This window comes from Hypomesus nipponensis, chromosome 15 (assembly GCF_054491055.1).
Source record: "Hypomesus nipponensis isolate SF chromosome 15, ASM5449105v1, whole genome shotgun sequence".
Taxonomy (NCBI): domain Eukaryota; kingdom Metazoa; phylum Chordata; class Actinopteri; order Osmeriformes; family Osmeridae; genus Hypomesus; species Hypomesus nipponensis.
In genome coordinates this window covers 13,174,661-13,196,257 of record NC_140375.1, presented here as the reverse complement: position 1 = coordinate 13,196,257, position 21,597 = coordinate 13,174,661, and the positions used below count along the sequence as shown (strand labels likewise).

The following is a 21,597-nucleotide window of genomic DNA, read 5'->3' as shown; positions in this document are numbered from 1 at the left end:
CTCCCCTCTTCTGCCACATTATCCTTCATCACCTCTCAAGGACTCGGGCTGGATGGTAGGGCAGCTGGGGTGTGTATGAAAGAGTGTGTGTCTGTGTGTATGTGTGTGTATCTGTGTCTCTCTGTGTGTGTGTGTCTCTAGGCTGACCCCCCCCCCTTCTCTGGACACCCAGTCCCTTTATTAGACTCTGCTCATTCCAGACACACCAGAAACAGCTTGACTCTCCTCTCTGCTCCCTCTCACTTCCATTTTCCTGCTAATTACCTTGTTGTACGAGCACCAAATGCTACCTAACGACTCGCTTAATTGCAGAAGTGGTACATTAGACGATATCAAAGGACCTTTTTAAAAGTCATCCAATCCCGTTCTGAGCGGCGTTTAGAACCCAGACGCCCCAGACGTCAGCGCCGCGCACGCGCCATTTACATCTTTTAAAGGTTACAACGTGAACGAGGCTGGAAGGATGGGTTCTGTGTTTCTCTTAAGATTATGAGTGTCCTCATTTCTCTTTCTGTGTTGGTCCCTGCGGGCCATTCCAGAACATGCACACTTCTAACCACCCCCCTCCCCCACTACACACCCACACATTAACACACACACATTCACACGCACACACGCACACACACACACATTAACACCCACCAGAACGCCTGAGTCACAACCGACACTCCATTAACTGAACAGGCATGATAGCACCTGCACCACTGCGCGCGTGCGCTCCACACCTGAACAGATAGGAGCTAATTAGCGTTTTCCTGGGGACCCTATCGCCCCAGGTGCGTCTTGTCACACTTCCATATACATACACCCTATCTGCTGCGCTAGCGCTTTTCTCCGGCACAGTGACTGGGGGCCAGCGTCTCTGACACGGGCGTCACAATGATTTATGAACCTGCTCGTTGACCCAGTTTGTGTGGCGGGGAGGAAACGGGGGCGAGTTTCCCCCCGTCTCCTCAGCAGCAGAGAGCCGGCTGCACCCGAGGACGCCTCCTCGCCGGTCTGGAGTCAGGCTGTGGAAGCATGCGAGGGAGAACGAGATGAACAAAAGCAGAGCGCCTTGACACCCCCAGGGGCTACACATCCTAGTGCTTTCTCTCTCTCTCTCTCTCTCTCTCTCTCTCTCTCTCTCTCTCTCTCTCTCTCTCTCTCTCTCTCTCTCTCTCTCTCTCTCTTCTCCGCTGCTAATAACCAGCGGTGTGAGACAGAGAGAGAGAAGAAGAGGGAAAAAAAAGAAAAAAAAAACCTTGATGAAATCTGTTCTTTTGAGATTGCACACTGGCCTGACTTAGGCACCATCCTCGCTCCCAGCTCCAGGACGAGTGTTCTCCCGGCTCCACTCAACCCTGCTTGTCTGTGTTCATTGGGTAATACTTAATATGGGTGTCGTGTTTGAAGAGTGAAGCTCAGTCAATGCACTCGTCTGGCCAATCTGGCACGTATTAATAATGCAGGGCCTCCTTCCAGGGCCCTCCTCTGTCTCCCCCCGCCCCTCTTCCCTCTCCTCCACCCCTGAAGGAAGGAGTGGAGAGTGGAGCTCAGCTTGGTGTCCATGCTGCAGCAGCATGACCAGGCACAGCAGACACTCGCTTCAATCTGCTTCAGGAGCTGCAATTCAATTATCTCACCAGGGTCCTGCTCAACCACTCGTGAGAGGAGGGGGACGGCAGGGAGGGGGGGGGGGGGGGGAGGGGAGGGGAGGAGAGGAGGGTGCTGGGGCAGCTCAACCCCGGTCAGGAGGAGAGGGGAGGAGAGAGGGGGGAAGGTGGATGAACAGCGATATCATACAGACAGCTGATTGTATGTGAATTCACATTTAAATAGTGCTTAGACTCCCGTCCGGCTGAGATTAGCAGGGCTGGTACAGGGATGGCAGGGCCTGATAAACCTAATCACTGGGGTAAGCCCCTGTGTTGGGATTCAAGAGACCCCTCCTCACCACCTCCACACCCCCCACCCCAGCACTCTGAAAGGCCTGGCTGGAAGAGAGACAGGAGCTCTGGTGCTGGGGCCTCCAGCGTCCTCACTGCTATCTCCGAGTGTCACCAACTGGCAGGCTTGGCTTCCTCTCTTACTGACCCCTCACCCACTGAGAAGGCCCTCCCTTCCAGAGCACCACAGCCTCCATCACCTCCCCTAAACTACCTTGGTCGCTCAAGCCTGGCATGGAGGAGAGGGAGGACAAAGGGAAGACGGAGGAGTAGGAGAAGAGTGCGGAGAGGAAGGTGAGGAGGAGGAGCAGGAGGAGAGGGCGTAGAGGACAAGACGGAGAAGGTGGAGGAGGAAAATAAAGGGGGAGAAACAGCGTGAGGAACAGTGTGAGTAGAGAGAGAAAAAAAGGAGAAAAAAAAAGAATAATCTAGAGACTTCATCAATTTTTCATGAATTTTCATTTAGGCTGGGAGAGCCCTCTTACAGCGATCGATAGATCAAGCTGCTGTCACACAGTTGGCACCTGGGGGCTGCCGGGGTCCCGGAGGGGGGGCCGGACCAGATCAGAGACGGTTGGCCACAGCAACCCCCCCCCCCCATCCAATACGGTGCAGTCCCCGCCCCCTCCGCCCTCCACACCCCGGTCCTGCTGCTGAAAGCGATCAGAATGATCACCCCTGGAACAATCAGGTTCCCCCAGCTCTCCTGTATCCTCCCTCATCTGCTCCGCTTTCGCACAATGCACCCCGTTTACACACACACACACACACACACACACACACACACACACGCAGTAACAGCAGGCACACACAACAGCGCTGATTTGTACGTGCTACCTCTCTTTACAGGATGGACGGCATCTATTTCCCTAACAATGCATAAAGAAGCCGATGATATTGATCAGTGCAAAGACCAGACTTCATGAAAAGGTTCTCTCTCTTAAGCACCAGTCCAGACGATTCCCCAATGGCCCCAGCCCAATACTGCTTCTCTCCTAATGACCCCGGACCTGGCAGCCTCTCGCTCCTCTCCTTTCGCATGCACACAGCGGGTATCAAGTGGGTAACGTTCATTAACAAAGTTTAAACACATCTAGGACCTGTTGGCTGAACGCAGCTTGGAGTGGGGTCTGGTGTGGGATGGCTGAAGCAGCGCGCTGCTCCGGGGAGAGCCTGGGTGAGCGTGGACATGATTCGGGGGTCTGGGAGAGGAGGCCTGGCCCCTCAGGGCCCCCCTGGATCTCCAGCCTGGCCCTCCGGGGGAGGGGGGGGGGGGGGGACTGGCTTCAAAGGGGAGATTATTTGCAGGTCAGGTTATGCCTGTTGGTGTTCCCTTGCACACCCCTGTAAGCCTGTGTCAAATGTCCTACTGGGCTTTCATCTGTGCCCCCCTCCCCCTCCACTCCCCCTGGCCAACCAAACCCCCTGCCATGGCCAACCCCCCACTCCTCCCTCTCCCTCACTATGTCTGGCAGAGGAACCAAGAATCAAGCTTCACACAATCTCTTGACACATGCTATCCTAACGTTAGGATGTATCTCCCAATATGCTGTAAAGACAGACATAAAGTGAGCTATACAGAAGCTATACAGAAGCTGTATACATGACAGTAAAGACAATGAAAAGAATGAATCCTTTCTTCTCATGAGTGTGTTGTGAATGGCATGGCTGTGTCATTTGGAGGACCTCTCCTGACCATTCATTAAGGAAATGACAGATCTTCCAAAGCAAGGCCCGGCAAACACTGGCCTTTAATGTGATTACTCCACCCTTTTTGTCTATTAAATGTTGAATGAGTTCTCTCAGTCTGAGTGTAATTCATTTTCAAAACAAACACTAAGCAATTTCCTGCGGCGCTAAAATTGTGTTTCTGAAATAATGACATTATTAACTACTCGCTCCAATGTCCTCGAATGAGACAGTGTTTACTGGCCGTGTCTCAGTCTGGCTGGAGGTTCATCCAGCCAGCACGCCTGGAGCACCAGGGACAAACGTGTTTCCTGTGCTCCACCAGGGTAGAGGCAGCTAGAGGCAGGTAGAGAGGCAGGGATAGATAGAGGCAGCTAGAGAGAGGCATGGATAGATAGAGGCAGCTAGACAGAGGTAGGGATAGATAGAGTCAGCTAGAGGCAGGTAGAGAGAGGCAGGGATAGATAGAGGCAGCTAGAGGCAGGAAGATAGAGGCAGGGAAAGATAGAAGCAGCTAGAGGCAGGTAGAGAGAGGCAGGGAAAGACAGAGGCAGCTAGAGACAGGCAGAGACAAGTCGAGGCAGGCATGGACAGGTAAGAGGCAGACAGACTCACATGCTACTTCCAGCGATGCGTTGCGGCTGACGGCCTCCCCCAGGTAGTTGCGGGCGACACACACGTAGGAGCCCTCGTCCGGTTTGCTGCGTCGTCCGTGGACGATGCGCAGGAAGAAGAGGGAGCCGCTGGGCAGCAGCATGCGGTGAGAGCGTGGGTCGTCTTTGTCCGTCTCCACCCGCTCCCCGTCCTTGTACCACTCCACCGTGGGGGTGGGCCGCCCCTCCGCCTTGCAGTTGAGGGTGGCCGGCTCCCCCTTGGACACGATCAGGTCGGAGGGATGCTCCACGATGCGGGGCGGGGAGTCCTCCTGGCGCAGACGGGATCCTGGGGAGAGAGAGAGAGAGAGAGAGAGAGAGAGAGAGAGAGAGAGAGAGAGAGAGAGAGAGAGAGAGAGAGACATGGGACCATCAGCATGTTGTTTTGAAAGATCTCGGACGACTGAACATGAGTTGCAAACTGAAAATGCTGGAGGGCCAGGATGAACAACTTAACCAGTGGAATGAGCTAAAGTTGTTTCTAGTTTGTTTGTCTTTGCTCATCATGTGATACGAGGGCATTCTCCTGGCCCCCCAGCCTCCGGATCCACCCAGACCCCAGGCCTTGGGGCCACCAAGTTCAAGCCAGTCGGAGAACCATCTGCACCTCTCAAACATACACGCAAGGGCTCGTGGGTAATTGGACCCAAGGGTGAACAGGGGCATGAAGGCTTGGAGACCTCATATCTGAACATACACACACACACACACACACACACACAGTGTCCATGTCATTTCTCCAAGGGGAGTCAGTGTGAACACAAACAAATAAAATCAGGGGCTCTGCAGTGTGTGTGTGTGTGTGTGTGTGTGTGTGTGTGTGTGTGTGTGTGTGTGTGTGTGTGTGTGTGTGTGTGTGTGTGTTTGAGGGGCCAGAGCTGTGTTCAGAAGCTAATCCCCTGGGGTTGAGGGCAAGGCCTCCTTTCTTCAGAGTGTGAAGGCTGGTGCAGGCTGGGGAGTCTGGCAGCTCTGATAATGCTGGCCCTGTCAGAGGGCCCTGTGTGTCTGTGACCAAGTCTTAACCCACCAGATCACGTGCCAGGGGACACATTTACATGTACATGCACTGAGCCCCAGCCAAACTGCACACTAAAGGCCTTGATCCACTACCAAATCATCACACATACAAATACATACACACAGCGCAGGAATACAAACACATTTTAAAAAGGCTGACACTGCCAACTGTGCTTTTCTTCATCTCCCCTAAGAACAAGCTCCAATAAGAATCCAGAAAACCGCCAGTGGTTTGTGCTGTTGTATATCACAGACAATGAAACATTGGAGAACCTTCCAGTCCTCTGAATACTTATGAACACTGCATACAGTATCTGAAAAGGAAACTAAAGAACCTGCTTGCCATTGGTCGAGTACTGGGTACGGCACTGCAGAGGTTGATCTTGTGTGTGTGCATGTGTGTGTGCGAGAGAGAGAGAGGGAGAGGGAGAGAGAGAGAGAGAGAGAGAGAGAGAGAGAGAGAGAGCAAGAGAGATGGAGAGAGAAAGAGAGATAGAGAGAGGGGATAGGGTTAATGGCTGTGCCCTTCCCTGGAGCGTTGTGGTGCAGTGCAGTGTCCTACAGAAGGAGCACAGTGGGTCCAGGCTCTGTGTTCAGCACCAGGGTGTGCATGTGTCCCCCCACCCCATACCTGGAAAGCCCTGGGGAGGAGGCCTGGGGGGGAGGCCTGGGGAGGAGGGAGGGGGCGAGGGGTCTACTGTACCACTCCACAGCCACAAGGACAGGCACAGGGGGAAACACGGCCATCAGCACAAAGTGCACTTCAAAGGCATGAGTAAGAGGGTGTGTGTGTGTGTGTGTGTGTGTGCATGTGTCCTCCTCTTAGCAGGGGTCAGGCCTCAGACAGAGCAGTATTGACCCAGGAACAGGAGGTAGTCTGTTCCTTTCTCCTCCTAATTTGGGCTAATTCCCTCCATTTCCCTGTCATTGATTAGCGATCAGGCCTGGTGTCCTGTGCCTAAGTGGGGCCACAGACAGAAGCTTACAGGGGCTGGGGAGACACTGCCAACTCTAGTGGTACATGATCCAATGATCTGATCTGTGTAGCTGACTATGGATCTCCTGGCTGGGGAACCGCCGAAAAACATGCAGCTTTTTTCATTTATTGCCTCTCCTCTGTCCTTTGCTCTCCCTCCCTCCCTCCCTCTCTCCTTCCCTGCCTCTCCCTCTCCCTCTCCCTCTCCCTCTCCCTCTCCCTCTCCCTCTCCCTCTCCCTCTCCCTCTCCCTCTCCCTCCCTCTCCCTCTCCCTCTCCCTCTCCCTCTCCCTCTCCCTCTCTCCCTCTCTCTCTCTCTCTCTCTCTCTCTCTCTCTCTCTCTCTCTCTCTCTCTCCTGCCCCTCTTTGCTGGAGAGGTAAGGGTATAGTTTTGCCAGCCTCTCACACTGCCATCCGGCTTTCATACAGCGGGCACTGAGGCAGGGGTGGGGGGTGTTCTGGCAGTAAGTAACTTAACGAATGAAGTACTAATTAACATTATGACATTGATAAATGGGGGGTGAGATGTGGGCTGGAAGTGGAGACCCTACCCCCCCCCCCCCCCCCCCCAAACAGACAGCCAGAGAAACATTAATTCTTATCTCATTGGAGCATCTGCTGCCCTATAATCCTCTGGACCATCGCTTGGGTACCATGGCTACCAGCACGCATGCACCAGGCTAAACTGTGGCGACTCAATTCGATTTATATCAGTCTAATTTAGTTTAATCTAATTTGTATTCCAATCTACTGCTTTCTAATCACTTAAACCTTGAGACTCCATCTGCTCTCCCGTTTTCCTGTAGAAACAACCCCAGCAGATGCCTCCACAATGGCCCTTTCCCTGCCAGGGAGAGTGGAGCAGGGCTGCATGGAGGAGAGACCGGCCTGGACCCAGCCCTCCCTCTGTAGAGGTGGAGAGTGGAGCAGGGCTGCATGGAGGAGAGACCGGCCTGGACCCAGCCCTCCCTCTGTAGAGGTGGAGAGTGGAGCAGGGCTGCATGGAGGAGAGACCGGCCTGGACCCAGCCCTCCCTCTGTAGAGGTGGAGAGTGGAGCAGGGCTGCATGGAGGAGAGACCGGCCTGGACCCAGCCCTCCCTCTGTAGAGGTGGAGAGTGGAGCAGGGCTGCATGGAGGAGAGACCGGCCTGGACCCAGCCCTCCCTCTGTAGAGGTGGAGAGTGGAGCAGGGCTGCATGGAGGAGAGACCGGCCTGGACCCAGCCCTCCCTCTGTAGAGGTGGAGAGTGGAGCAGGGCTGCATGGAGGAGAGACCGGCCTGGACCCAGCCCTCCCTCTGTAGAGGTGGAGAGTGGAGCAGGGCTGCATGCTACTGCACCACTCAGAGAAAACAACATCTATCTACATTAACTGGACACCCTCATGGAATGGGGCGGGCGAGCGTGTAGAGACACATGGCTGCGCACACACACACACACACACAATGTGCCCAGGCCCCTTGTCCTGGTGAAGCATCCAGACCGACAGGAGAGAGCAGTCATCAGATCAGGGGGCATCTCGCTAGCGGGAGAGAAAGCCAATCGCCTCATTCCTATTGGGGCCCTATTCTCCCTCCCTTTACAGTAAAGGGGTTTCTGCCCTCCTAATGCGATCATTGGTGCTGTGCAATCAAGAGCTCCCTGAGGCGGACTGAGAGCACTTCACCAGGTCTCTGGGCGCTTGCTCCAATCAAACGCCTGGGTTTCCCCAATCTACTAACGCCAGTATTACTCTCCTACGCCAGCCCTGAGGAGAGAGAGGAGGAGAGGCTCATAGGATCCTGGAGGAGCGGGGCAGGAAACAGGGAAACAAACAAGTCTGCAGTCCGAGGACAGAGAGGGTGAAGGAACATCAAATCAAGGAGAAAATTACTGAACCGAAGCCTGCTCCTCTGACTGTTTACTACATGGGATGGTCTCGGGTGGCAGGTCAGTTAAAGGACAGGCGTGGAAGCCTGGTCTACTGGTCAATTTGTCTGTGCCAGGCTGCATATCTTTATAATGGATACATATGATGGGTTTAAATCAATTGGAAGCTAAGATATGGCATGATACATATGAAACCAATGACAACCAATTGCAGCCATGTCCAATCGTGCCGTCGGTTGTGGACCTGGTTGTGTATCTGGTTGTGGATTTGGTTGTGGATTTTTCCACTGGAACCACAATGTTATCGCTCTCGCCCAAACCCCAACCATAAACACCTCTTACACCCCACACGGAACTCCCACCGCCCCCTCGCTGGCCCCGTTCTCAGAGACTCTCAGAGAAAGCTGTTGAATCAGCAGGTCTCTGTGCCCGCCACTGACCACACAAGCGGCTCCCAATAGTATCTTTCTAACATGTTTATTCATGTGTGGAGCAGAAGGTCGGCCCTTTGATGATCTTTTTGTAATTATTTTTATTCGCTCCCGGGAGAAATCGTAGCCCACCACGCCAAATCAATAGACGCCCCAGTCTCCTCTGGAGCATGAAAGGAAGGGCTCCCTGAAGAGAGATCACTTATCCTGCCGGCAGACATGTGCGTGCGGACTACAGGTAACCAAGGGCAACCTCAGAACCAAGCGAGGGCTCCAGTCACTGAAGCACCATAAAACACGACCGAAAACCAAGAGGCAGCGCAGGACTGGAAGATGACGCAGAGGCCCCGTGTTTCCATCTCCATCCACAAACAGGTAGGATGTGCACAGCTGGTGCAGCCCCACTCCCCGTCTCTATCACCTGCCTCAGAGTTGGCCTACTGCTACAGCCCGGATTCATCTGGTTTAGGGGGGTGCTCTAGCACCTCCCCGTATTCACCACTCCTCTCTGGGGAAACACTGGGCTGTCCCTGGTGGCGACCTGCTACCTCCACTGGTCTGCAGCCCGTCACTGGTTAGTGCCCACCAACTAGCCAAGCAGCCAACCACACTGGGATGGGAGCGCATCGTAATGAAGCAGAAGGAGAAAAAGAGTACACACACACACAGGTGCAGCGCAGAGTCCAGTTCCATCATCTGCAGGAGCAGGTGAGAGGGAGGTATTCAGCCTTGTTCTCTGTGGGGATAGTGGGGACACTGGACTGTGATGCATATTAAATGATTTCCAATGCCAGGCCCACTCAAGTGTGAAGCCTCTCAGCCCCCCCCCCCGTCCTTCTCCAACACCCCCCCCCCCCCACACACACCCCACCCACACACACACACACACCTCATACACTTTCTCTCCTTTGGAGACTCGGTAGATCCAGAGCCTGGCCTTTGGAAGCTGCTGGATAGTCACACACACACACACACACCCACACCCACACACAATGTGTGCCTCCTCATTTGTCAGCCACATTTACGACACGTACCGTGTCTGTGTGTCCGGTGGCTGCCCACGTGCTCTTGTGTGGGGGCGTGATGTGGGCGCGATGTGGGCGCGTGTGCACGCTCTGGACATGCGGGTGTGTGCCTGCATCAGCCTGGCAGAGCAGGTGGGCTCTCAAGTGTTCAGCCTGTTCGCTCCCTCCCTGCCCCTCTAAAGAGCCCCTACCCAGGAGAGGAGCCCTGCCATGAATGGCAGTGATTGATTCTCCCTCAAGCATTGTAATCTCTTTACTCTCCACCTGCATCGCTGAGCAGCACAGCAAACTGAATAGGGAGAAATAAATACCGGCTTTATTGCTTTAGAAATGAGGGCGGAGGGGGGCGGCCGGCTGGAGGGCCTTCAGGTGTCTGTGATACATAGTGGTGAGAGATGAGTGGATAATTGGAGGAGCACCGTGGGCCCCCGGTCGGAAGGTAACCCACAGCCCCCCCCCCCCCCCAACCCCCCCGCATGTCAATGAGGCCCGTCAGAACCTCAGGGCTCCAGCCAGAACCACGGAGTCAGGACCCCGGGGCCACCTGGAGAAACACAGCGCTCAGGTGATACACTGAGGCCAATACACACCAGTGTTGCTCTGTTTGGGTTTGGTCACCCAGGATGTATCTGTAGCCCAGATGAGAGGTTTTCCATCCCTATTTCAGTAGACATCTTGGGTTTGGTTGAAGTGCAGAGGTCAAGGGGGAGAGTGGATGTCACATACTGTGAACCCTAACCACAACTCCAGAGTGACCGTGGTTGCAGGAACAGGGTCAGGAGGGCTAGGAGCATGGAGGATAGGACAGGGGGCAACCCGGGTCAGGGCTGGGGATGGATATGCTGAATCTGGAGGCTGGTTCAATGTCCCTGCTCTTCAGCGCTGAGGGATGTGTGTGTGTTTGAGTGTGGGCCTCTCTCTCCGTCTTAGGCTGGACAACTCATGCATTTTCATCACCAGCCCTGAGCTCCCTTTAAGACACTGCTGAGACACTTACCCCATCCACTACAACACCCCACAAACACTTCACTTTAAAGGGCTTTTGTTTTGTGCTGACTCAATAATGATTCATCACCAGCAACGCAATTGTTACAAAATCAAATGGGGGGTACTTTGTACACACAAAACGTTCCGTTGCAATTAAAGTATGGATACAGGTCGGAGGAGCAAGCACAGTCTCCCCGTGTCACTATCAAAGCTACATCCAGTCAGTGAGGTCACTGTAGGGCCATGCAGGTCACTTAGAACACGGCCACATTCAGGGGGATCATATCAACATGCCTTTCTCCAGCTAGTAATCTTCTGTTTGGGCAACAGGGAAACAAAAGCAGGGAGAGAAACTGTGTGTGTGTGTGTGTGTGTGTGTGTTTGGTTGCACAGGTGTGGTGTCTGCAGGTACAGGTGTGTAAGACAGGTGAGGAGGTTGGCCTCTTTCCTGCACTGTAGAGTCTTCATGCTCAATTAGTCATGTCAGCCCCCCTGCCCCTCCCCCCTCCCCTTCCAGCCTCAGCCCCTGGCTCAGAGCACGGGCATCGCAGGTGTGCCCCCCTCCCCCCCCCCCACTCTCTGTGTGTGTACATCTATGAGGGAGGAATTCAAACAGTTGTAAGATCTCTGATGGGGAAAGGTTGGGGGGGCAAGATGGAGTGTGTGTGCTGTAGAACAGAGGGGGAGACAGAAACACTGCAAACGGAAAAAGAAAGAGAGAGACTGCGTGGGAATCTTTATGATCCTGTTTTTTCGGCATTCTGTCATCTTTCATTCCTTATAAATTCATGATAAATAATGTTAATGCCACCTGAAAATATAACAATAACAAGCATAATCTTCCTGTCAACATATTTGTATTCCTGAGACATTATCTATCTCTCTCTCTCTCTCTCTCTCTCTCTCTCTCTCTCTCTCTCTCTCTCTCTCTCTCTCTCTCTCTCTCGCTCTCTCTCTCTCTCTTTCTCTCTCTCTCTCTCTCTCTCTCTCTCTCTCTCACTCTCTCTCTCTCTCTCTCTCTCTCTCTCTCTCTCGCTCTCCCTGTGTGTGCATGTGCGTGCGTGTGTCTCTCCATGGTAAATGTCAGAGCTAGTCTATGTTTGGCTGGGCCCTGGTAGAGCAGAGGTAAAATAAGGTAAAGTGGTATTATCTACCATGAGTTCTACCCTTCTGACAGGGCACTCATCCATGTGTGATACCTACAGATGACATGAGCTTCAAATAACTCCCAAACACAATACGAACCATAACCAGCCTTCGGGATCAGAGTAACACAATATGACATGGAACCAGCTTTCTGGATCAGAAAAACACAATAGTTTCAAGGTTTAAAGGTGTCCGATCTGGAGCTTGGAGAGCAGACCAGTGGTCAGGTCACGGTGTCCAGGAGGGTGTGTGGAAGGCAGGCAGCAGGAACCTGATCTGCAGGGTAGCAAGGAGCAGCAGCTCCAACATCACAGGGGGCTCCCAGCAGAGTGGCACTGCTGAGCAACACTCCTCACACACAATGCCATGAGTCTGACCTGGAACCTGACACCACCTAGCCTCATTACACACACACACACACACACACACACACACACGTCATTCCTTCTCTCAGTCCTCCTGATCGCCCTCTGTCTTTCGCTTTCTCTCTGTCAATCATCTCCTCTTGTCCTAGGATAGGAATCAGAGAGTAAACAATGTGTGTGTGTGTGGAATGGTTTGGTGCCTTTGTAAGCAGTGTTGTGTGGTGAACCAGGCCCAGAGCCAGTGATGACAGAGAGGCAGACACTGCAGCCTGGAGATCTCAGCTGAAGGCTCGTCATTACTGCAGCCTGATTCTGCAAATGAACCTCAATTACGGTCACGCCGCTTAAACACTGCCAACTCGTGCAGAACAATCACATTTGGAGGAGACATTACACAGTGACCTCGGCCCGATTCATCTTTCACCTACACTGTTTTCATCTGGGCTTACTTTCCATTACGGCCAGGCGTTTAGCCTTGTTCAAGTTCATCCATGTGATCGTCATGATCTCAGTCATCAGGGCCCCTCAACGCAACACTGGAAACAGACCACATCCTGTCGTTCAAACAACCTCACAAAGAAACTCAAATCTCTCGATATTCCCCAGTCTCCTCCACGTACGGTCTACACTAAAACACAAACACACACACACAAGCGCACACATTTCAGCATTGTGGAGGGTTCTGTTAGCCCTGACGCAGCTACTGTGAAACCCCAGCACTGCAGGGGAAGCAGCTCTCCACTGGGCCACATGGCACCCATGGGCGTGCCCACTCAGGGAGTCTGGACCTGGGCATCATGTACCAACACCACACTGCCTGCCACACCACAAGCTCCAGGACCAGACACAAGTATGAGGAGGTCCTCAGAATAGCACAGGGTCAATGGTGTATGTCCACAATACACGAACATGGTCTATTTCTGCTACACAAAGAACGTGCACCCTCCCACCCTCCGACGCCATGACAGACGGACCAGGGACAGCTGCTCAGTCTAACCAGGAAGTGTCCCAAGTCTGCTCTGTCTCGCTCATGTGTCCTCACCACAACATCTATCTAGACTCCCTTTGACGTCGCTTTCTTTCTCCGTTGGTCTGGAGAATCCCGACGGCCGTGTCAGCACTGAGCGCTCTGTGTCTGCGCTCTCTCTAAGGCACCCGTCCTGTCTGGTGGCATTCCTGTTTCCCCACCCCCGTCACTCTCCTTCTCGCGTCTGTATCATCTACCCTGCAGTCACCACAGTAGCCCTATTAATCACAGGACACTAAGAAGGGCTGATGCCATTCTCCAGACCGGGCTTTGTTGCCTGTGTTGGCCAGGGAATGCAGCTCCGGTCCTTTTTGTCTGCCTAAGTGGACTCTTACAGGCGGTTCCTCCCTTCCCAAGGACCCTCAGATTACTGCTGAATGGCCGGGTGATAGGTGGCAGGGTGGGGAGGAGAAGAGGGGAGAGGAGAGGAGGGGGGAGGAAGGGAGAGAAGAGGGGGAGGAGGGGAGGGGGAGGACGGGAGGAGGTGAGAGGAGAGGGGGAGGCGGAGATGGAGAGGTGGACTAGGTGAGGGAGGGTAGGAGAGGGGGAGAGTGGATGAGAGAAGGAGGAGGAGATGAGAGGGGAAGGAGGGGAGGAGTGGAGGGGGGGGGGGGGCAGGCTGTTTGGAGGAGTGATTCCCGGCTCCCTGGGAGATGGAGCCCTCTGCCTGCTCCGGCCGGCCCGCCATGCCTTCAGCCAGCGCTTAGCAACCAGTGGGTTGGGTTGTACAGAGAAAGTGGGAGAAGACAGGAAAGGGGGGAAAGGCCGAATGGACAAAGACAGAGAGAAAGAGAGCAGATAGAGACTACTGAAAGGAGACTAGACTGGCCGACTAACGGGGGGGACTGCTAAAGACATGACACCAAAGGACTTACGAAGCCAAGAATGAGCAGGGAACAGACAAAGGCAGGAGCTAGGCAGAGGGAGGGCCAGGAAGCCATGTTCAACCCTGCCCTCTACAAATAAAAGCAAGAATCTCCCAACAGAAAGCAAACAGTGAGGTGTGTCATTTCTTATGGCACAGCCGGTGTTGACATAACTAATGTGTAAGTGTTCAACTAAAGGCAATGGCCCTCCTCAAACACTGCTACAGGGAAAACATTTCCTCATATCCACAGGTTTTTTTTTTTTTTTTTATTTTTTTTTTACGACATTTACACACCACTAACATTTGCTAATCAGACAAACCTAAGAGAGCCTTGAGTAAATGTGACTTGCTGTGTTTGACATGTAGGGTTGGAGAGGAGGATGCACACTGAATGTGTCTGTGTTCAGTCCTCTCAACCACACCTCTCCATACAGGCCAGATTAGATGGGGAGTGTATTAGCCTGTCAGCTGGCCTGTTCTCTGCAGCAGATTTATGATCACCATCACATTTCTCTGCAGTTTAGGCTGTTTTAATTCATCTATTAAACCAGCTTGCTGCTCATCCAGTAATTCCCAGGAAGACTTGGAAGATTGTAAAAATGGTGCTGACTTGGCACTCTGTATTAGATTGGGTGAGGAGGCAGCCTGATTTTGAGTCTGCCAGCTAAAGCAATTATATTTTATCAATCTTAAAAATAAAAATAAAACATTTTAAGCAGATTCATCCTTAAAACTTGACCAAACAAACGTGAGGATATATGCTGGGTTCTGGTTCAATGTTTCCAGACTGCTCCCACATGCTTAATTTACTAAACCAGTGTTGACACATTTACAACCACTTCAAATATCAAATAGGCTACACCAGACCAACTTGTAACACAGAGTATTTGCTGATGTAAGAAATAAAATAGCTGTATTTTTTTCTATTGGATGGACTTACAGTATACAATTGCATTTGCAGTTCTTGGAATTCTGAACATGATACATTGAATTAATATAGGCTATACTATAGACAATACTGTATCGGATATTTAACACCCACTGAGTAGACTAGTACAGTAGAGTATGATTCCAACTGTTTGCGTTCCTCATTTTTCTATCACTTTTTATTTGGGTATTGATTCCTATTAATCCCCATTGGATCAACATATCTTGACCTTTGTAAGTTGACAGTGGCAGGTTCCATAGAAACAGCAGGTGTCAAACGGCGAGATACCATCCGCAACAGAGAGCTACAGTTTATGGACAGAGAACTGCCTTACAGGACAGCTGTGACGGTCCTAAAAAGATGGCTGTAAGAAATATGGAACCTCAAAAAAACAGTTTTGTGTCGTTACCAAACGAATGTAAACAGAAGTTCCAAAAGAACACGTATTTATGTAACCTCTCAAAGAAATCGGAAAGTTGAAAGGTCTCTCAATTCTCATCCACGTAGCATGTGGCAGCCTCTGTTATACTATGTCACAAGTGGTTCAAAATATAACTCTAATCAGCTCCATGTGACATGATCATAATTTAGAAAAATAAACACAAGCAAAAAGTCAGCATGAATATATGTGAAGTAGGCCAACATTTTAAATAACTTACCATCAACTTGTAAGTACAATAATCCACCAACAAGGATGAACGCTAGCGGACCCATACTAGCATATTAAACATCCACGGTCTGCACGCAAATTCCAGATTTAACCAGAGAACGAAGTCCAAATGGTGGCAAATTCTACTCCTCCTTTCTTCGTAGTAAAAAGTATTAGTTACTGACTAAAGCCAGTTGCAATGTCCAGGAATTGAAAGGATTCATTTTAGACAGCTCATTCGAGCCCGGGATAGACTCATCCCAATTCGCCAAGAACCAAATCAGTCACTGGCAATCCTCAGTGTTATTCCAGCTGCGGTCCCTTGAGTTAACTCGCACAAGTATTTTTTTGTTTTTTTAAATATGCCAAAATAGTATACTCTACATGAAAGCTGATATTCAAATAATGTTGGCAGAACACATTAGCCCTTTCTCGCATTTGGAGTTGCGGTCTTGCTTTCGCCTCCTTGAGACGCGTCTCGCGCACCTTGAGAATCTTCACCGTTGTCTCCACAGTTCCTCAACGATATTTTTTAATGTTCTAAACAAACTCTATTGCTTCTTTCACCTCAATAAACAAATAAATGGTTATATGAAAGGGAACCACCCACTCCCCGATATCCCATGTGCTTAGCCTGCACTCAATATACAGTCAAGTAGATGTTGCAGTATTCAGTTCAACAGCGTATCCTCTCTCTAGGTCTCATCAGCGCTACCACTAGGAGTCCATGGTCTATGCGCACTCCGCACAGCCGCAGCCCCAACTGAGACTTTCAGTCCTAGCAAGAATTCGAAGGGGGAGGAGAGAGACGAGAAGGGAGGGAGGGAGATGACAGGACATGGTTGAGAAGAAGGGAAAGGCTCGTGAGTGCGTATTGTTATTTCTGCCAGCGAAGTTTAAACGATGTGGACCTGTGCCCATAGGTCGTCTTTGGCCACTTGTGTTGTCCTTTCACACTGGTGAAATGTTTCATTTAGAAGGAAAACATATTCCTTAGCATACTCACTTGACTAGGCGGTTTCGTCTAAACCCCAGAATGAATGAATGAATGAATGAATACCCGGCTGGAATATCATACGTCTATGGGAGTTTAATTTGCGTGTTTTTGACGCCTTACTTTTTTTATTCCAGTAGGCTCTTGATTCTTTTAGTTGTCTTTCCAACCTGAGCATTGACAGTAAAATGAAAGTGTGGGGTAGAACAATCTATAGGTTATTGTATGTCATTCATGTTTGATGGCACAATTTGCGGCACTGGTGGAATGATTGCACCATTAGTCAGCTGTTTGCGCGGCCTGCACACACATTAAAGTCGCAGAGTAGGCTATTGGAAGATAGATAACAGCGCTGGAACGTAAATAGCCAATATTCAGAGTTGTAAATGACACACCCGTGCACAAAATAATGTAAATCGAAAATGAATGAACCAAAATCAATTATTTTTTAGGCCCTACAAACCGCATAAGATTCGAGGATGTTTATCACCTCAGAATACACTAAGATATATTTCCCAAATACATAGGCTGTACAATATGGGGTAGGACCACAAAAGATTTAGGGCTTCACAAATACAAATGTATAGCCTACTCCATGTATCTCTATCAGTATCAATACATTTCATTCAAAAGACATAGAAATGTGGGCTAAAATGAATGCAATAGCTATAGGGTGAGGCAATACACCCAGGGAGCAGCAGTAAGATAGTATGCCGACACAGGAGCAGCGGAGCCACTACAGTCAATCCACCGCTGCGCCGACCGAAAAGCGTAGGCTATAATGAAAAATAAACCGAAAAAGAGTGAACTCCGAGCGCCCCCTACTGCCACCATTGGTAACAACGTGATGGCCCCGGCATTCGGCGTGTGCGTTCCAACTAAATAAACATTTGATGAACACTGCAATGAAATATTAAAACTCTGGCAAGTATAATACAGACATTGTTATTCAGAGGGTAACAACACAATCGTCATGGTACCTAGTTATTTTCTTCTGGGTCTTAGTTGCGAAATTAAAGCTGTCATTATTATGAGGGACACTAACAATTAAAATGAATTAGGCCTAAGTAAAATTTGCAACTGAAATGAACATGTGGATGTAAGTCGTTGGTAGACTTGTGTTTGAACCTGTACTTCAGGGTGGTCAACAGAAAAACACAACGGGTGGAATGCCCCTTTTTCAAATGCTTCCACTTCAAACACTAGTCATGAAACAGCCCAACCTTAGACTGTGAGATGCAGTCATACTGCTACTTTGGGTGCAGGAACTATTCCGATGCCTTTAATACTAGCTTCTATAACATGGCCTTTTTCAGCTTTGTTTGTTTGTCAAGCTTCATGTTGGAGCTTGCCCTATGATGGCTTTGTGTGGTACAGAGACGTGTTGTAAGTCTGCTGTTCTACTCCCATAGCAGGCAGTGCTGTCAACTATCTACGCAGTGATTTGTCTTCATATCTAAATATGTTTGTGAGCTGCATGCAAATTCACAGGGCTTCCCCTGCTCTTCTGTGTCCTAGACTTAAATTGACAAAGACAAAAGCACACACACCCACACACACACACACACACACACACACACACATAATTATATAGTCTCAACAGTATTGCTGTTAGGGGTGAATAATAGCTAATGAAAGTGTAAAAGGTAGCTCTGTAAGCAACATAAATAGTGCCCGGTATGGCTGTATTGATGGAGAAGTAGAAATTGTAATTCTGCTTTTCTCCAGCTATCTGATCACTGTATCTCTGTTTCTCCCCCAAAAAATGGATGACTCCCCAGGGCTCTAAATATTGGCTGAAAGTGGATTTATTTTAATTAAAACAAGGGGAATGTTTACTCTGGGCTGGGCTTGTTACTCCAGAATGAGACAGCAGGACTAAGCCAGGCTGGGAGAAGTTATAGGTACCAGGGTAGAAGCTTATCCAGCGTTCCCCTGAAGGTGGAATGTCCACGTTTTTAATCAACTTCTTTTGTCAAAGGTACAAAAATGATGGGGGTTCCAGAAATAAGTCATTTCTTGTCACTATCCAGCTGTACATAAGCAGAGCTGGCACTGCACTGAACAACATAGTGCACTATTATCAGGGAAATAGCACACTCTCCAGATGACACATTCTCCTTTTCTTCTCCTGTCGGTGTTTTCTGACTGCAAACACCCACCACATGCTCCCACGGACCGATTAGTTCCACCTAAACAAATCACACCTCAATAACTGTCAACTTATTTGGACCATTCTGTGTCTTTAACCGGATCAGAGCTAATAACAAATCCAACATGTTCCTGGTGGTAGCCACTGGACCATCTGGAGACTGGAGGAGGAATTCTGGGTAAAGCTGAGCCCCAGTCATTACTAAGGGTGTTCAGTCTGACCTCAGTCTAAGTTATATGTCAACAGAGATTTTTCAAAATTACGTTGACTTGATTTGATCAAGTTTATGCTCAAAGTCCTCTGATATGAACAATGACCTTGGGTTCACCCATAAATTATTATTATACCTTCTATCTATGCATAATGATTTAATATCTTCCTGAAGTCTACACCCAGGCTAGACAAGCACAGCATGCATTGGGAAAGTGTTTGAGCGTGTCATTTGGTACATACTTTGGAGATGCCACAGACCTCCATTAGCAGGTTGTGTAATTACAACTGCTAATGATGGGAGATTTGATCCAGCGGTTGAGCTCTCAGAGAAGTAAATGGAACTGGTCGTGGGCATGTGTAGAGGGGACTATTTAAGAACCATCTAGATTAGCATACACACATGTATCTTACTCACATGCATGCAATATGTATATTTAATGCAAAGCCATTGAGTCTAACGCAGAGGGTGAAAAATGTATTTGGTTGGCAGGCAGTGACGAATAGTTGGCTTTCCCTCCTGAACAGGGGTCGTGGGAGGGAGGAGAGTCGGGAGGGGTGGAGGGGTGGAGGGGTGGAGGGAGGGGTGGAGGGAGGGGTGGAGGGAGGGAGGGAGGGAGGGAGGGAGGGAGGGAGGGAGGGAGGGAGGGAGGGAGGGAGGGAGGGAGGGAGGGAGGGAGGGAGGGAGGGAGGGAGGGAGGGAGGGAGGGAGGGAGGGAGGGAGGAAGGAGAGTTGGGGTGGAGAGGGGGACCATGAGGAAAGTGTTTTTAATTGTGTGGTGGGTCAGAGGTTCAGGTAGCAACATCACTCATGATCAGAAGGGAGTGGTATTCAGGGAGCTTTTGGCCGGACAGCGTTCATGGCTGAGTCTCCCCTTTCTAAGCTCGGGCAACTGTGTGGGGGGATGGGGGCAGGGGGGAGGTGTGCCTGGGTGATTAATGTAGATGTCAGTACGAGCACTGCCCCCCCCCCCCCCCCAAGCATCAGTAACACCTGGGGGGAGGCAGGAAGCTGTACCTGCAGCCCCCCCCCCCCCTCCAGCAGGGCATGATTGTTCCCTCAGATCCTCCTCTGTCAGCACTCCTGTCACTGGGCCCCGATCACAGCCTTATTAATGGGCCTCCCTGTCACACATGGATATTAAGCTGTGCTCTGCTCCATCCTGGACGATAATATACACTCATACACACGCCCACACACACACACACACACAAACACACACAGAAGTGAAATATGATTTCCTTATTTAGCAGGTTCAAGCGATTCTCTCCTAAGATGTGAAAGGATCTATGTATAGTGTCCTCTCCCCAGCCCTCTGTAATACACACAGCACATGGAATCCAATACCCAATGATGCTGAGTAAGGCATGAACTCTCGCCAAGATGTATGGTTTGGTAAAGCTCCTCCCTCAGTGTTGAGGTAGACCCCGGTAGTTAGAGCAGTCTTCACGGCCCCCGGAGAAGGGCCCGTTACAGCACAGCATGGAGCGGTTCACCTGGCCTCCACCAGGCCCCGCGCTCATGTCGGCCCGTGTTTCAAGAAGTCAAACACAGAGCCAACAGTGAGACAGAGAGATCTGTAAGCGCCTCCGTTTCAAGAGGATACCATGAGACTCGTCAACACATCTGCCTTCACCTGGACCCATATGGAGGAGCGAGGGAGCCACTGCCAAACCAGAGCACATGCAGGGTCCTGGGCTGCCTCAGTCTCACCGCCAGAATCTGGACAGACGGATGGATGGACAAGAGGAGGTATTGGAGACGTGACAGATTGACGGGACGTGAAGGAAGGAAGGTTCGACGCCGTTCCGCTGAGGTGGGCAGCCACCGAGCCACGTGCGATGACGTCATACGGGTGACAAGTGTGAGATGAAACACACGACCCGTCTGAGAGATCGCTTGAGGTTTGAAACCCAGAGTGCAGGCCCAGATCCATTGGCTCTTCTCCAGCCTCGTTTTCATTAGCTTTGCACCCCCACAAGCAGAAAAACGCCCTAAGTGTTTTTTCTCCCGCTCTCGTTGGGATTTACAGCCCAGTGTGGCTGAGGAAGCACACACTAGAGACCGACAGACCGACCGGGAGATCTTCCTGATTTACGATAGACCGTTTTCTTCTCTAACCGTGGACGCTGAGCTTCCTGGAGGGTTGAGGAGAGCTACTGTAGAGGAGTGCTTGGCTATATTGGAGCGCTTGGCTATATTATGAAAACAGAGTCGAAGCACGAGGGCTGACACCGTCAGTAGCCATAGGTCATGTACCACGTCCGTCTAACATCAGTGTGAGCGGCTCGCTCTCAGAGTTCCCACATCCAGGCACAACTGTCTTTTTGGACGTCGTGCCATCTGAGTTCCTCGTCAATCTCTGCTTGGAGCAGACGGTCCTCAGCTAACTGTCTGGCTGTCACTCTCCACACAACCCTCTGCTCCAAAAATAACCGTGGGTTTTCCCTCGCTGTGCTGTCAAATGTACCGTAGCCTTTAATACAAACCCCAGACGTGTCTTTGTTGGAAGCTGGGCTGGGCTGAGATGGGTTAGACTGGGCTTGGCTCGGTTGGGCTAGGCTGGGCTAGTACCTGCAGGATGCTGGGACGTTAATAACACTTCTGTGCAGAGGAATCCCCCAGGTAGGTCGCAGCCAGAGTCTGTCCTTGGGTATCCTGGGAATGTGCCCCTGGGAGGGTGCC

General features: G+C 50.9%; 1 protein-coding gene across 1 annotated transcript in view; it reads right to left on the bottom strand.

The window, feature by feature from the left end:
- robo2 (roundabout, axon guidance receptor, homolog 2 (Drosophila)) overlaps positions 1-21,597 on the bottom strand; it is a 264,425-nt gene that overhangs the window by 135,261 nt on the left and 107,567 nt on the right. Inside the window, 1 exon segment of the mRNA XM_084674013.1 lies at positions 4,233-4,559. Within this exon segment, the coding sequence (XP_084530139.1) occupies positions 4,233-4,559 (327 nt within the window).